At 48.5% G+C, this 15,465-nt stretch overlaps 1 protein-coding gene across 1 annotated transcript in view; it reads left to right on the top strand.

Moving 5' to 3' along the window:
- Positions 1–10,722: 10,722 nt before the first annotated feature.
- The window catches only part of LOC308617040 (chondroitin sulfate proteoglycan 4-like), a gene marked incomplete at its 5' end in the record, with an annotated part of 65,252 nt that continues 60,509 nt past the window's right edge, over positions 10,723–15,465 (top strand). The window contains 1 exon segment of the mRNA XM_081233700.1: positions 10,723–10,801. Coding sequence (XP_081089826.1) covers positions 10,723–10,801 — 79 coding nt within the window.

The raw sequence follows: 15,465 nt of genomic DNA, 5'->3' as shown, positions 1-15,465 counted from the left end.
GAATAGACGCTGTGGTTATGTCACAGCTACTTCTTGGCTATTGCTTCCTCAGGTGACAACCTCCGAGCAGCTGAAGATGGCGCATGCCTTGCAGACGCTCTAACAAAGTACCTGGCACCATGCTGCAGGTACAGAGGCACTAGGGCACAGGACCTGAGGGCTTTGGCTTCAGAGAGACTTGGCTTTAAGGCCAGACACTCTTACAAGTAGAAGGGGGAAGAGAAATAGGAAGGAGCCTCACTCCTCAGCCTGTATCTTCTCGCCATCTGTTTCCCTCTAGATTCGTGTCCTTCTTCCTCACGATGTAAAAACAGAAGCTGTCACCCAGTTGCTGACTAGGAAGAGAGACAATGGGGTTACAGGGCTAGAGGAATGAGAGAAAAGCAGATATTTTTCATGGTGTCACACAGAATGCTAACTTCCACACAGCTTTAGCAACTCTTCCTGTAACTCTGTGGCCTACAGGGGACTTCTGTGTGACTTGTGCTGATGCACTAATCTTGAATCCAATCTTGGCCAAAGGAAGTGCCTCACATGGCCCTGAGTCTCCAGAGCTGTCTCTCAGAGGAACTAGAAGAAAATCCCCACTGGCTCATGTCTGCTTTAATACTTTATGTCTTCAGTTTAAGGCCCTGCTCCCAAATGCTCTGGGAGACCAGTCCTTGAAGTGGCTATCACTGATTTGCACTTTTGTATGGGGTATTCCATCTACTTTCTTCAGAGCAGGTTTTCATTATGAGAAATCATGAAGACAGCAGAGGAGTAGAAGGGTCCCACGGGAGCAAGGGCAGGACTGGCATTTAGGGGTATTAGGGTGTACACTTCACTGACTTCTAAATTTTTCCTGGGTGTCTCTGAGTTCTGCTGTGAAACGATTCCTGGATCGCAAGTATTCTCCAATAAACTGATAACTCTAAATTGAAAAAAAGTTCAAATTCACTTTTTCATCAAATATTTATTGAGTACCTGCTATGTGTCAGTCACTGGTGCAGATCCTGGGGGTACAGCACAGAGATGATGGTGAGGTGGATTAGGGTAGCATAGAGATGGAGAGAAGCAGGTCATGTTTAGAGGCAGAACTGCAGAACTTTGGATGTGAGGAAAAGAGATGAATGAAGATTGATGCTTAAGGTTTGGACTTGAACCACGAAGTAGATGGTAGTGTTATTTACAGAGATGAAGGATATGAGAGGAGGATCAGGCTTGGGTGGGAGGGCAAAATAAAGGGTTCTAGTTTTGTCACGTTAATTTTGAGGTATCTATCAGACAGCCAGAAGAAGATGGTAAGTAGGCTTGTCTTAGCTCGGGCTGCTGTAAAAAAATACCATAAACTGGGTGACTGAAATAAGAAACATTTATTTCTCACAGTTCCAGAAGCTGGGGAGTCCAAGATCAAGGCGCTGGCAGATCCAGTGTCTGGTGAGAGCTCACTTTCTGGTTTGCAAATAGCTGTCTTGTCATTGTACCCTCACATGGCAGAGAGCAGAGAGAGGAGAAGAACTCTCATGTCTCTTCTTATAAGGGCACTAATCCCATTCATGAGGGCTCCAGCCTCATGACCTAATCACCTCCTAGGGGCCCCACCTCCAAATACCCTCACATTGGGGGTTAGAATTTCAACATATGAATTTGGAGTGCAGGGACAGACACATTTCACCCAAAACAAAGCTTTTGGAAACAAAAGTAAGGCTGAAATCCAGGGAGGAGTTCATAACTAGGGATGTGAATCTGTGAGTCATTTCCATGTAGTACTTAAGACCATGGGGGTGGGAAAGAGTTTGCAGGTAGAGAAGAAAAGAGGAGTCAGGGTTGAGCTCTAAGGCACTGCAGCCTGTAGAGATTGCTTGGAGCCAGCAAAGGAGACTGTGTAGGTGAGGTTACTGAAGTAGGAGGCTAACCAGGAGCCTGTGCTTTATGGAAGCCAAGAAAGGGCAGGGTTTCAAGGAGGGAGTAGTCATCTTGAATGCTACTGAAGGCTGGAGAAGGTAAGAATGGAGACGCACCACTAGATGCAGTGACTGGTGAGCAGGATAAGACCAGATGCAGGGGAGCAGGGATGAGGAGTCCAGGCTGGAGTTCCTGAAAGGAATCTGGCAGATGGGGAAATGGAGACAGTGAAAGGAGACAACTGCCCCCCAAAAACTTCCTTTCTGTGTTACCGGAAGGGAAGTGCGTTGGGCTATAAGGACAGGATGGAATTTGGAGCCTTAGAAGACTTGAATCCTAGGACTGAGACTCATCGGCTGGATGATCTTGAACAAATACTGTTCCACATCTCAGTGTCAGTTTTCTCATCTGCAACGTGGGTTTGACAATATTGCCCGCTCCATGGGGTTTTGTTTTGTTTTTGGTCTTTAAATGTTAATATTTGTTTTTTGCCCTTAATCTCAAGAAACTGAGCATAGCTCAACAGCCCAAGAGATTTTCCTGAGGGGAGATAGAGGCAACTCACCTACTTATATTGTAAGAATCAAGATTTAGTCACTCTCATAGAGTATCTCCCCAACTTGATCATGAGGACGTATCAAAATTCCATTAAAACAGACACTGCAGTAATACTCTAAGTAACCACTCATTCACTTATTTTTTCATTCATTCAACACATAGTAATTGAAAATCTATTATGGCCCAAGCACTGGGGTTACTGCAGGGACCAAACCAAGTCTCTGCCACAGAGTTCACATTATAGTGTAGGAAGGCAGGCAATAAAGGTGTACACATACATATTAGGCAGTGACAAATGCTATAGAGAAAAATAAAGCAGGGGAAGTGGGATGGAGGAGTTATTTTCCATAGGTGACTATGGAAGGCCTCCGTAGTTTGAGGACATTTAAGCAGAGACCTGTAAGCAGAGAGGAATGGACCAGGAGAACACAGGAACATCACAGGCAGAGGACACAACGAGTGTCAAGGCCCAGAACAGGGAATGTACTTAGGCTGGTTGTCTGCTATGGCATTGACTTTTCCTTAGGAATCCACTCCAGACATACTTGGCATCTTCTTGTTCCTCAGAGTTTCAAGTTTCACCAACAGCTATTTAGAGAAAGAAAGTAAAGTCTGGTAAAGTGAAGGCTGCTGATGGTTTACTAGGAAGCACTGCCATCTCCTTAAAAAGTATGCAATCGCCACTCCTTCCATATGGCCCTTTGAAGTTTGCTAATTCAGAACGACAGTATTTTCCCTCCTCTGGTATCCCTGAGATTTCCCCTCCCCTGCTTATCAGAAGTCCCTCCACCCCCATCTGTATATCACGAAATCTCCACACCCCTCCTGATGCATAAGGCAATTCTCAGGTGGTGGCAGGTGTTTCTTTTCCGTATGTAAAAGAAAGTCTGGGGCTTCCCTGGTGGCGCAGTGGTTGAGAGTCCACCTGCCGATGCGGGGGACACGGGTTCGTGCCCCGGTCCGGGAAGATCCCACATACCGCGGAGCGGCGGGGCCCGTGAGCCATGGCCGCTGAGCCTGCGCGTCCGGAGCCTGTGCTCCGCAACGGGAGAGGCCACAACAGTGAGAGGCCTGCGTACCGCAAAAAAAAAAACAAAAAACAAAGAAAGTCTGTAATGTTGATGTGTTAAGGATCTGGGCTGTGGTGTTCACTCACCTTGCAAGCACTTCCCTCCCTCCTTCCCGCAGTGCAGTCCTCACTGTAACTTCTGAGGCTGTGGCCTTCTTTTCCACAGAGGAGTAAATGAGACGGAAGTGGTAGAGGCCTGGAGGTGAGCATAGGTCACGTGGGCCTTGTAGGGAATTGGGAGGACGTTGGCGTTTCCTCTGAGACATGCCTAAAATCGCAAACGTTTCCTGTCTTCTTACCTGTGAGTCACAGAAGCAGCATTGATGGATGTCATTATCTCCATGCTACCCAATTACCAGAACTTTCAAATCTCTTGAATTCCTACTCTTGCACTTCACCAACCTAGAGAAATCCCAACCCTGCCACCTCTGTGTCTGGATGCAGGGCTCTGCACCACAGGAGAAAATGACTCAATGGTGCAGATTGAAAAAACACAAATTCTCTCTCTCTCTCTCTCTCTATCTGTCATCTATCTATCTGTCTGTCTATCTATCTGCCTACCTACCTATCTATAACTTACTGTTCATACTGCGACACTGTTGAGAGTGAATGGATACGGTGAATAATTACACCAGGACAATACTGTAGGCATAAACCAGGACTCTCTCCAACACACAAGGAGTCATGGTCCACCTACTTATAAACAGTTTTACATAACCAAAGAAGAGGGAAGGAGGATCAGATCAAGGATAATTCCAAATATCATGTGATATCACTTACACGTGGAATCTAAAAAAAAATGATACCAGTGAACTTATTTACAAAACAGAAATAGACTCACAGACATAGAAAACTAACTTAAGGTTACCAAAGGGGATAGTGGGGCGGGGGGCAGGGGAGATACATTTTTTAAAAAAAGGATAATTCCAAATCTTCCAGGCCTGTGTTGAACTCACCTATAGTTAGTAGACACCTTTCGTCCCATTTCATAGAGAAAATTGAGTCTACCAAGCTCAATTCCCTGTGCTCTGACCTATAAACTTGCCATATGCCTAAGTTCATCCTCCCCTCCTCCCCTCTTGTTCAGGACAAACCTCCACTTGCATCTGAACCCCATTCCTTCCTGCCTCTCCAGGACCCATCTCCAGCTCCCCCTCTCTGTCCTGTAATCTTCCATCTCTCCTCTATTTTTCCCCACCTAAACGCAAACTCTAATCCTAAAAATCCCTTTCCTGGTATTTGATTCCCTCACCCAATAATCTAACTTCATTCCTACTCTTCTAACCAAACCCTTTGAAGCTCTGTCTGCATGTGATGTCTCCTCTTCTTTGTGTCCCAACCATTCAGGGCTGAATAACTTCTGTCTCCCGCTGAGTTTTTTTTTTTTTTTTTTTTTTTGCGGTAGGCGGGCCTCTCACTGTTGTGGCCTCTCCCCTTGCAGAGCACAGGCTCCGGATGCGCAGGCTCAGCAGCCATGGCTCACGGGCCTAGCCGCTCTGCGGCATGTGGGATCTTCCCAGACCGGGGCACGAACCCGTGTCCCCTGCATCGGCAGGCGGACTCTCAACCACTGCGCCACCAGGGAAGCCCTCCCGCTGAGTTTTAAAGCTACTCTCGTCAAGGTTAGCTTTACCCCGGTGGCCAAAACCACTGGACGAACTTTATCTTTCTTGACTTCTCTTGATGTCTTTAGCATTGTTGAACCTTCCTGATGAATACTCTTGACTCCCTCATCCTCCATGAAACAACGCCTCCCTGGATCTCTTGGTGCCTCTCTTAGGCTGCTCACTTGCTGTCTCCCCCATGGTCAGTCGATACCAGTATATTATGTGGACTAAATACCATATGAAGATATAAAACATTTGGCCATTTCTACTTCTTGCAGATAGCACCATACACAGGGTCATGAGCAGGTGGGCAGAGACGGGGCTCCAGAAAAGCTAGTGATGCTCTTTATTTCTGACTTGAAAATCCTCTGGATCTGGATCTGGAGAAGCCAAGTGACCGAGGGGTCTTTTAGCATTCTTTTCTTTTCAAGTCCCACTGACCTGTGAAGGCAGGCGTGAGTCACATCTGTAACTTGCGTAAGAGGGAGGCCAAATGCAGCACTAAATCGTTTTTTGGAAAGCAGAGTTCAACAATTTAAAATCAATCTTTTAGTTCTAAAGTAGCCAAAAATAGTTTCCTGTGGCTTATTCTATTTCTTTAACTAGGGTTACCAGAACACAGTTTTGTGCTGGAAATGCAAGTTCAGCAGAAACATGTCTTCCCCTAATGAGGCCTGGTGCCTGTCGGTATTGTGTGTGAGCCCCTGGGGCTGTTCACTGGGTGATTTTCCAGTTGCTAAGAAGTACATAGGCATCCTGTAAACATATTAAATGGCCATAAACTACCCTGGGACTCAGTGCAGAGCTTCCATGTGAGGCCTAACCCCACACGGGGCCTTGTAGTCAGCTTACGGGAAGCAGCTTACCACTCCGAGCTGGCTGTGTGGACCCCTTGAGGGGTGGTTGTACATTGAAGCCTGTGGCCTGATGGAGCCTTGGTTCTGAGTGAAGCTAAGCAGGAGACGAGGCCGTCGGAAGCAGAGGATTCCCCAGCTGTGGGAAGGTTGCAAGAATTCCCCTTGTGGCTATGGACAAGAGTCATCTTTGTGTGTTCTGTGTTACTGAAAGGCCTCTGCAAAAGTTCATTTGTTCAAGGCATCATGGAATGTGAGAGCTGACAGGGGCCTCAGAGACCCATTAGCCCAGGCTTCTCATTCTTTTTAAGTTTCGAAATACAGACAGTGGTTTGACCCCCGTAATTGCATCAAGTCATGTGATTCCAAAATGTTTTATATTCCTTCGACGTTAAGCTCTTCCTTGCTGACAGCAAAACAAGAAATGAGAACCAAGTGCAACATGAAGGTTTTGTAAAGGTATATTCTTTACACCAGCAGCATCCCCCGTTTTTTATTAACCGGTTGCCAACTGCCTTCTGTGCTCACTCTCTACAGAAGCAGACCTCAAGGCCTTCATGTCCTCCTTCTTCCTGGGCTCTCAGGTAATCTCCACTGACCCACGCTTCAAAGTCTAGTTCAAATACCAAAAGGGGCTCTTGTTCTCCTCATGTTCGTTGTACACGGACTTTTGTTCTACTTAAGGCCCTTTTAGTGGGATTCTGTTCCTTGCAAACAAACTAGTGTGGCAGAGTAGTTTTCTAAATTTTTTATTATTTATTTTGAGGAGGTGGTTCTTTCTTTTTTTTTCTTTTTCTTTTTTTTGTGGTACGCGGGCCTTTCACTGTTGCGGCCTCTCCCGTTGCGGAGCACAGGCTCCGGACGCGCAGGCTCAGCAGCCATGGCTCACGGGCCCAGCCGCTCCGTGGCATGTGGGATCTTCCCGGATCGGGGCACGAACACGTGTCCCCTGCATCGGCAGGCGGACTCTCAACCACTGCACCACCAGGGAAGCCCTCCTTTTCTTAATTGAAGTATAGTTGATGTATAGTATCATGTAAGTTACCGGTATATAATACAGTGAGTCACAATTTTTAAAGGTTATACTTCACTTACAGGTATTATAAAATATTGGCTATATTCCCTGGGCTGTGCCATATATCCTTGTAGTTTATTTATTTTATACATTATAGTTTGTACCCCTTAATCCACCTACCCCTCTCTTGTCCCTCCCCCCTTCCCTCTCCCCAGTGGTAACCATTAGTTTGTTCTCTGTATCTGTGAGTCTCTTCCTGTTTTGTTATACTCATTCGTTTTATTTTTTAGATTCCACATATACGTGATAGCATATGATATTTGTCTTTCTCTGACCTATTTTACTGAGCATAATACCCTCCAGGTCCATCCATGTTGTTGCAAATGGCAAAATTTCATGGGTGCCCACAGGAAGGCATCCAGGAGCAGAGAACTGCCACACCCCTTCACCCAGTCATCACTGTCTTGGCACTACATAAGTCCCATGGCACTTCAACACAACACAACACAGGGAAATGCAGGAGAGAAACTTAAATTGACTGAGATACAGTTTTTCATCCACAGCAAACTGATAGGTCAAAACAGAAATCAAGGGCTTCCCTGGTGGCGCAGTGGTTGGGAGTCCGCCTGCCGATGCGGGGGACACGGGTTCATGCCCCGATCCGGGAAGATCCCACATGCCACGGAGCGGCTGGGCCCGTGAGCCATGGCCGCTGAGCCTGCGCGTCCGGAGCCTGTGCTCCGCAATGGGAGAGGCCACAACAGTGAGAGGCCCGTGTACTACAAAACAAACAAACAAACAAACAAAAAAACCAGAAATCAAGCTGAGTTTTGGGAAAATGTAGAAAATTATCATTCGTGCACACCTGAATTTGCGAAGCTAGAGTTGTATGCTAGCTCAGGAAAATGTGGATTTATCAAAAGAACCCAGGAGAATCTCATGGAAACAAAATTCAGGAAGTATAGCTGGGCTTCATGGGACTACGAAAGTCAACAGGCAGCTACTGTCTGTTGCTCTGACTGTCCCTTATAATCACCTTTTCTCTGGGACATGGTGCCAGTCCTCTCTCTGCAAAGACCAAGACAGAGGCAGATAGCTTCCTCTCCTGGCTCATGGTCCCTTCATGATCTTTGTGGACATGGGTCTTTGGCTGGTGCTCACTAAGGAGCCATCTTCACATGACTTACTGGTCTGTGATCACCACCAAATCATTGCATTCTTAATGCCTCTTGGTTGAAAGTTTTGAGAAGGAATCAGCTTTGACATTCTTTTCTCCAGGGTCATGCTCCTTAGACCAGAAACCCACCCTGCCCCAGTCATGTGGGTCAGAGGGTGAGTGGTCACGTAAGTGAGACATGGCTGTTCAAGCCAGTCATATCACCAAAAATGTATGGTTTGGACAGTTCCAGAGAAGAGTCTTGAGCCCAGTTTCTAATGTACCTTTATTAAAATTACTGCTATACCTGTCTTATACTCCTACGTTTTTATTTTTTATCTTATTTTTTGGCCGTGCCGTGCGGGATCTTAGTTTCCCGACCAGGGATCGAACCCGTGCCCACTGCAATGGAAGTGTAGAGTCTTAACCACTGGACCACCAGGGAAGTCCCAACTCCTCTCTATATTGTAACTTCCTTGAAAGCCGGACCTCTAATTCATCTCTGTTCTGCACCATGACATCTTTTGTGCGCCTTTTGCATTTGGAAGAGTTCAATGAATATTTGTTGAATGAATGTCCATCTCTATATTCATTCTCTGTTCTTTATACCTTCCTTTCTGAGTGAACAGTGTGCAGGTTAACATTTGAGTAGAATAATTCCTGTTGCTGGGGCATAGCAGGTGAGTGTCAGTCAGAATGACTAGATGATTAGATTTGAGCCACTGTTACATAGGTGGGTTTCCTGATCAGACACTATAAACACCCTTAGAGTCACCATATTTATCATCGGGCTTTCCCTACCAACTGAGCATGCTAATTTCTCATTATTCTAGAGCCACCTTAAGAGCTATGGAAATTGGCCGGAGACTTCATTCATTTCTTGAAGCATTTGTGTGATAGATTAGAACTAATTTAAAGAAGAGGGGCAAGGGGTGCTCTGCAGGGAGATGATTCCTAGTCTCTTTTTGACCCTTTGAATGATTTCTCTAAATTAAAAGCTCCAAGTTTATTGGCAATCACTGATTTGGGTACAGAAACTCAAACATTTCATGTTTCTCTGTGCACTAATTAAAAGGGGTCTATTTAAATGGCAGAGCTGTCCTGATGCCAATGATGACAAATCAGAATCATAAAATTTTGAACCTGGAGGGAATTTACAGATCATTTAATCCAACCCTTGCATTTTATAGGAGAGGAAATAGAAGCTGTCACACATCTAGAGGCAGAACTATCACTCCCACCCCCCTGGTCCAGGGTTCTTCAGCCTCAAGAAAATCAGCACGACTATGGGCAGTGGGGGGATGCTGAAGATTACAAATATGGATAATGTATGTCGTCTTCAGCAGTACATATGGCTAAGGCCATGGAAGGAAAATGAGACAGCCCTCCATCCTGAAGGAAAGATAAAAGATGGCTCATTCTCAGGAGTGTGTCTAGCCAGAGTTGTTCAGAGACTGGCCGGGGAAGCCCTGCGGGCCTAGCTGGGCTCCCAGGTATAACAAGACAGCCCAGTGAGTTCTTACAATGAGCCAGACACCATGCTTAACACTCAGTCCTCATGGGCTGGATAAACCTCACAACCCACCTATGAGATCAGCATCATTATCTTCATTTTACAGGTGAGGAAACTGAAGGTGGGACAATTAAGAGATTTGCCCAGGGTCACATACCAAGGTCACTTATTAATATCTGAGCTGGGATTTGCCTTCACGTCTCTCAAGGTACCAAGCTTATGTTCTTAACCAGGGATGACATTTGAGTAGAGGCTCCCTGGGGACACTGGTGACAGTCTGCGGCCTCTCTGGGCAAGCTTGCTCTGCACTGCTTGTGCTTTTACAATTATGTGGATACCTGAGCCTGCCAGGAGAAATTCCGCATGCCTGGATCAGCCCGGCCTTCCGACACCAGGCACAAGCTACACAGAGCCAGCCCTGGGTGGGGTCATTCTCTGTGCTAATACATTCCTTGTGGAGAGACTTTCCATTTGTTTAGAATTTGAACGTGAGAATGGTAAAGCTGGAAGGACCTTAGAGATTTGGTGCAATCTCCACATTTTAAGAAGGAAAAAACAGAGGTCCAGTTTGTGTTTAATTCTTACTCATTCATCCAACACGACTGCCGGTGCCTATGCACCAGGTATGCATTGGGGATTCAGCAATAAACAGGGGCTCACTCTGGTGCCTTAAAGCCGTGTTAAGTTGGGTCCTACCTCCGCCAGGAAGGCTTCTCCCTCCAGCCTCCATTTCTCAACAGCGCCCGCTCTACGCTCAACTCCACGGCAGAACTCGCCGGGCAAGGCGGGGGACACGTACTCTCTGCTTACCGACCCTGCCTGGGCGCTGGGGCCTCAGAGCGGGCCCTCCTCGGCCGCGCTGCGGACCCCGGAGCCGGGCAGAGCGTGATGGGGCGCTACAGCTGCGGGTTGCAAGCGGCTCTCGCCGCCCCGGCCCAGGCCCCCGCGTTGGTTGGGGGCGGCGCCCCCTGGGTCGGCTCCGGGTCCCGGCCGCGGACGGGGAGGGGCCGGCGCAGGTAGCTCGGCTGCCGCCCGGGAGCGAGCGCGGGACCGCCGCGGCGGGATGGGGTGGCTCCGGGCCCGTCGCCTCGTCCTGCTCGCCGCCTGCCTGGGGCTCTGCGGGGCGCGCGGGGCGCTTGGAGGTACGCGCCCCCCAACCTCCCTTCCCCGTCCCTTCCCCGGCCGGCCACGCGCGGAGCCCCCTAGAAGGGAGGGGCCGGCGAGGGCGGGCGGCTCGGGGGGCGCGGGCGTGGAGCCCCCTGTACTCCGGGGGCCCCGGGAGACGCCGCGGCCGGGTGAGCCCCGCGGCGACCGCGACTTGGACTCTCAGGCCGGGCCTTCGGGTAGCCGGGGTAGGGGTCCGCTCGGCTCTGAGCAGTGCCTCCGGCTCCTCCGCGGAAAACTTGCGACTCCCGCCCCGCGAGGCCCGGCCCCTCGGGTCCCGACCAGTTCGCGAGACTCGGGGGCGGGCCCTGCGCCGACCTCGGCACGGCCTTCGCCGCGGATTGGGGGTTTCAGGGCCGGACTCTCGGTGTCCCTCGGACGGGCAGAAGGAAGGCTTCCTGCTGTCCTCCCTTCTCATCCTTTTCAGCCCTGCTCCTGCTCGGGCCCTTTCTCGGCTGCACGTGACTGTCACGGGGGCCTTAAACTCCTCGCCGAAATTCTTGGGTGGCGGCCCGTTGTTCCCTAGGTCCCTCCACGCGTCCGCTTATATTTTCTGGACCTACTTCGCTGGAAGTGCTTTATATTTCCATGGCGCTTTTCAGAAGTCAAAGATGACTAATAAAAGCGTAGTTTTGAGACTTTTACATAACTGAGCTCGACACTTGGACGTACCACCCTGCCCCCGCTCTCTGAGATTTACTTCAGCTTAACAAAAGACTTTTCGAGACCGGAGAACAGACTCTCAATCAAAGGCCTTGTAAATCTTTGTGGCATTCGGATTCAATTCTGAACGCTTATTTACTTCACTTTAGACGACATTCCGGTGGTGGGTGGAGGACGCCTCGCTCTCACCCCTGCGCGGCCCTCCTTCCAGCTCCAGCAGCGGCTCTGCGCCAGTCCTGATGTGTGGGGGCCCTTCCGAGCTCCTCCCTCTTTATCTTCCTCCTTTCTCTCCCGGTTCTTTCTCTGCCCCCTTCCCGGCCGCTTCCTGGCCTGGCGCGCAGGGTGGATCGGGTACTAGGGCCCACGCGTGGGGACGCTGTGACGGTGGCTTTGAGAGGGAAGCTGCTGGTTGCAGGCCGGGGAGATCTGAGAGGGCAGTGAGTGGCATTGGGGGACAGATTGGATGGCGATGGGGCCTGGGCCAGGGGTCCAAGTGGTCAGTGTAGAGGGATGGAAAGCCCGTGGCTTTGGAGTTAGGAGGACTTGGGCTTTAATCTGGGTGCCACCATGCATTCTCAGAGTGACTTTGGGGAAATTACTTTACTTCTGTTGGTCTTGATGTTGCATTTGTAAAACTGGGATGATAATCACTTCTTCAGAGAGACTTGAATAAACTATGTGTAAGACCTGCTTGGGAACTACTTGATAAATGCTCATGTCCCTCCTTTCCTACTCATGACTCTCCTTTCCTCTTCATCTGTGCAGTTAACTTGGGCATGAGGCAAAGAGCAGCAGGTTAGGTATGCATTGAGGGGTACGGAATGTGGTTAGAGGAGAGTTATTGAATAAAGAATAACATAGCATATATAATTTAACATATATACTGTTCTTCACCCTTGGCGCTAATAGCATGACAAATATCAGATACCGAGGTCTTACCAAAAGCTGCTTTGGGGCACTTTTTTTTTTTTTTTTTTTCAGTACGTGGGCCTCTCACAGTTGTGGCCTCTCCCGTTGCAGAGCACAGGCTCCAGACGCGCAGGCTCAGCGGCCATGGCTCACGGGCCTAGCCGCTCCGCGGCATGTGGGATCTTCCCGGACCGGGGCACGAACCCGTGTCCCCTGCATCGGCAGGCGGACTCTCAACCACTGCGCCACCAGGGAAGCCCTGGGGCACTTTTCTTGAATAGCCAGATGTGTAATCTAAATTTAGGTTTGTTCCTTACCTCCTTGGGTGATTCAGGCTGTTGCTTTGAAGACTCTGTCAAAGACTTACGTGAATGCTGCTTTCAGTCCTTACAGGACACAGGGTGATGTGTCCCCAGGGAGTCTCATCACAGCAGGAAGTCACCTTTGTCTGGTAAAGCAGATTGTCTCAGTAAGAATATCTGTAGCACCCCCCCCCCAAGTATATCTCTATTTGTAAAGCAAGTCTCAGTACTACTGTCTAACAATTTTCTCAAGGTATAATATACTCTTAGCTCTAGACCCATGTTGTCAATAGTTCAATGATTTCTCATTTTTTGACTACCTTCTTATCAGATCTCATTAGTGTATTATTGCTTTGACCTTGTAACAGGGCTAATGAGCTTGTACAGAAAGAGGAGAAGGGCCACCACCACCAGTGTTCCTTTGCATTTACTGGTCCTTGCGTTATTTGTATATATCTCTAATGTATGGCTTGTTTGTAGGAATTGTTTTAATCAATTGATCCTTTTTGTGAGGGTTTGTTTAATTACAGTGAGATAATATAATTGTAAACCCAGTTAAGCAGACAAACCCCCGTGTGGTGTGTCACTGAATGGAGAAAGAGAGAGGGAGTGAGGGCACCACTGTCCATCCTTCCACCTTGTAGAGCTCGCGCTACTCCCCTAGCGAGACTTGTGTACCCAGCAGACAAGACACACTGCCAGTCTCACATGCCACCTGTGGCACGAGGCCAATCAGTCTGTAAAGTAGAGATGAATAAAGCCTCAGTTCTTATTTTTTAGACTAAAATAACCCATGAAGTTGTAATTACATTTCCTTCTGGCTCTGCAGTGACTACCGTGGCACGCCACTTTGTCATTTCTGCCTGAAGCTGTGGCGCCCAAACCCAAAGGCTTCCAGTGGCCCGAGAGTCATGGTGAGTCAAGCAACGGTGGTGTGGCAGGAGGTGACGTGGAGTGAGGGAGCTGGGAGCTGGAGCCTCCACACCCTTCACGGTTGTTGTGCTGTGGGAATAAATAGGTCCCAGGATGGCCCAAGTGGCTGATTTTTCCAGGGAAGTCAAAAAGTCCAGGTTTTTATTTAAAATGTCTTTTATTACCATTTAAAAATTTTAATTTAAAAATAGAACTATAGAGGCCATACAAAGCACAAACAAAACTCATGCCTTCTGCTTCTGGGGTCCTTTCTAATGCTACTGCTTTATTTCTAATGCTCTGTATTCTGTATACTTAGTCCAGTACCTAAAAATGATAAGCGCTCAATAAATATGAGTGACTGAGTGATCGAGCACCCCTGGGAATTGTGGTAGGCGGAATAACATCCACCCAAAGAAGTTCACATCCTACTTCCTAGAACATGGAACATGTTGCTTTACAGGGTGAAAGGGACTTTGCAGATGTGATCAAATTAAGGATTTTGAGGTGGGGAGATTATCCTGGATTATCTGAGTGGGCCCTAAATGCAATCATAAGGGTGTTATAAGAGGGAGGCAGGAGGGTCAAAAGAGATGATGTGATGGAGGCAGAGGTCGGAGTGATGTGTATGGGTATGGGCAGGGCAAGTGCTGGTTTTCTCTTTGCAACCTGAGCAGTTGGCATGGAGACTGATGTTTGGGGGATGAATGAAAAATGAGAGGCCGGTGGGTCCTGTTCTGCATTAGCAAGGATTCCAGGGCTGTGGATTACTCAGGCTCTACCTGGCTGGGGCCCTAAGCCAAGCAATGTGGCCGTCTCTAGAAGCTGGAAAAGACAAGGAAACAGATTCTCCCCTAGAGCTTCCAGAAGGAATGCAGCCCTGCAGACACCTTGATTTTAGCTCAGTGAGCTCCAGAAATGTAAGACAATAAATGTGTGTCATTTTAAGCCATTAAATTAGTGGCAATTTGTTATAGCAGCGATGGGAAGCTTATAGAGGGAGTGTCTCTCCTAGTAAAAGGGATCATATAAAGGGCCATTTAATTCTGATGGTCAGAAGATGGCAGTGCCATCAGAGAGGAATATGAGGAGCTGGGAGCTTTAGGGAAGGTTTTGTTCCTGTGCACGTGAGCCTGGCTCCAGCACTCACTCCAAAGCCTGTGGCCAGGCCTGGAAAACTCCCAGACAGGGGGAGCAAACATAGAAATGTATAAATGTCACATGTGGGACATTTACGATTAGGACACAGGCTCTGTGGTCACTAAGGAGGGAGTTGTCGGCTCAGCCAGGGGTGGCTGGGGACCAGGACAGCCTCACTGCTTCATTCCAGGAGGTGCTACAGCAATCTACAGCATCTGCAGGAGTAGCTCCCCCTGGAGGTGTGCGGGACGCAGTCTGCATGACCATTTGCAGCAGGCCTAGAGACTGCCCCATTGAGAGGGGGTATGGGCAGGGCAAGTGCTGGTTTTCTCTTTGCAACCTGAGCAGTTGGCATGGAGACTGATGTTTGGGGGATGAATGAAAAATGAGAGGCCGGTGGATCCTGTTCTGCATTAGCAAGGATTCCAGGGCTGTGGATTGCTCAGGCTCTACCTGGAAACCTAAGATTTCCATCCTCACGGTGGCCCTGGGCCTACTACCGGCTTCTCCCACACCACCCCCCCCAACTGTGTCAGCAACACATTTAGCATAGAGATGTGATGCCAGGGACCCCTCCCACCCTTCCAGTCAACTGCCCATCCTGCAGCCGTGGAGCAAATATCTATTCGCTCATTGATTTTCTTTCCCAACTTAAATTTTAGTGGACCTAACTCTCATGGGAGAGGCTTTTAGAACTTTCCCTGTTGGGATTTACT

The sequence above is a fragment of the Mesoplodon bidens genome (genome assembly GCF_964165515.1).
Source record: "Mesoplodon bidens genome assembly, chromosome: 4".
Classification (NCBI taxonomy): Eukaryota; Metazoa; Chordata; class Mammalia; order Artiodactyla; family Ziphiidae; genus Mesoplodon; species Mesoplodon bidens.
The sequence above is the reverse complement of the archived record's forward strand: the minus strand, read 5'-3'. Positions and strand labels throughout refer to the sequence as shown.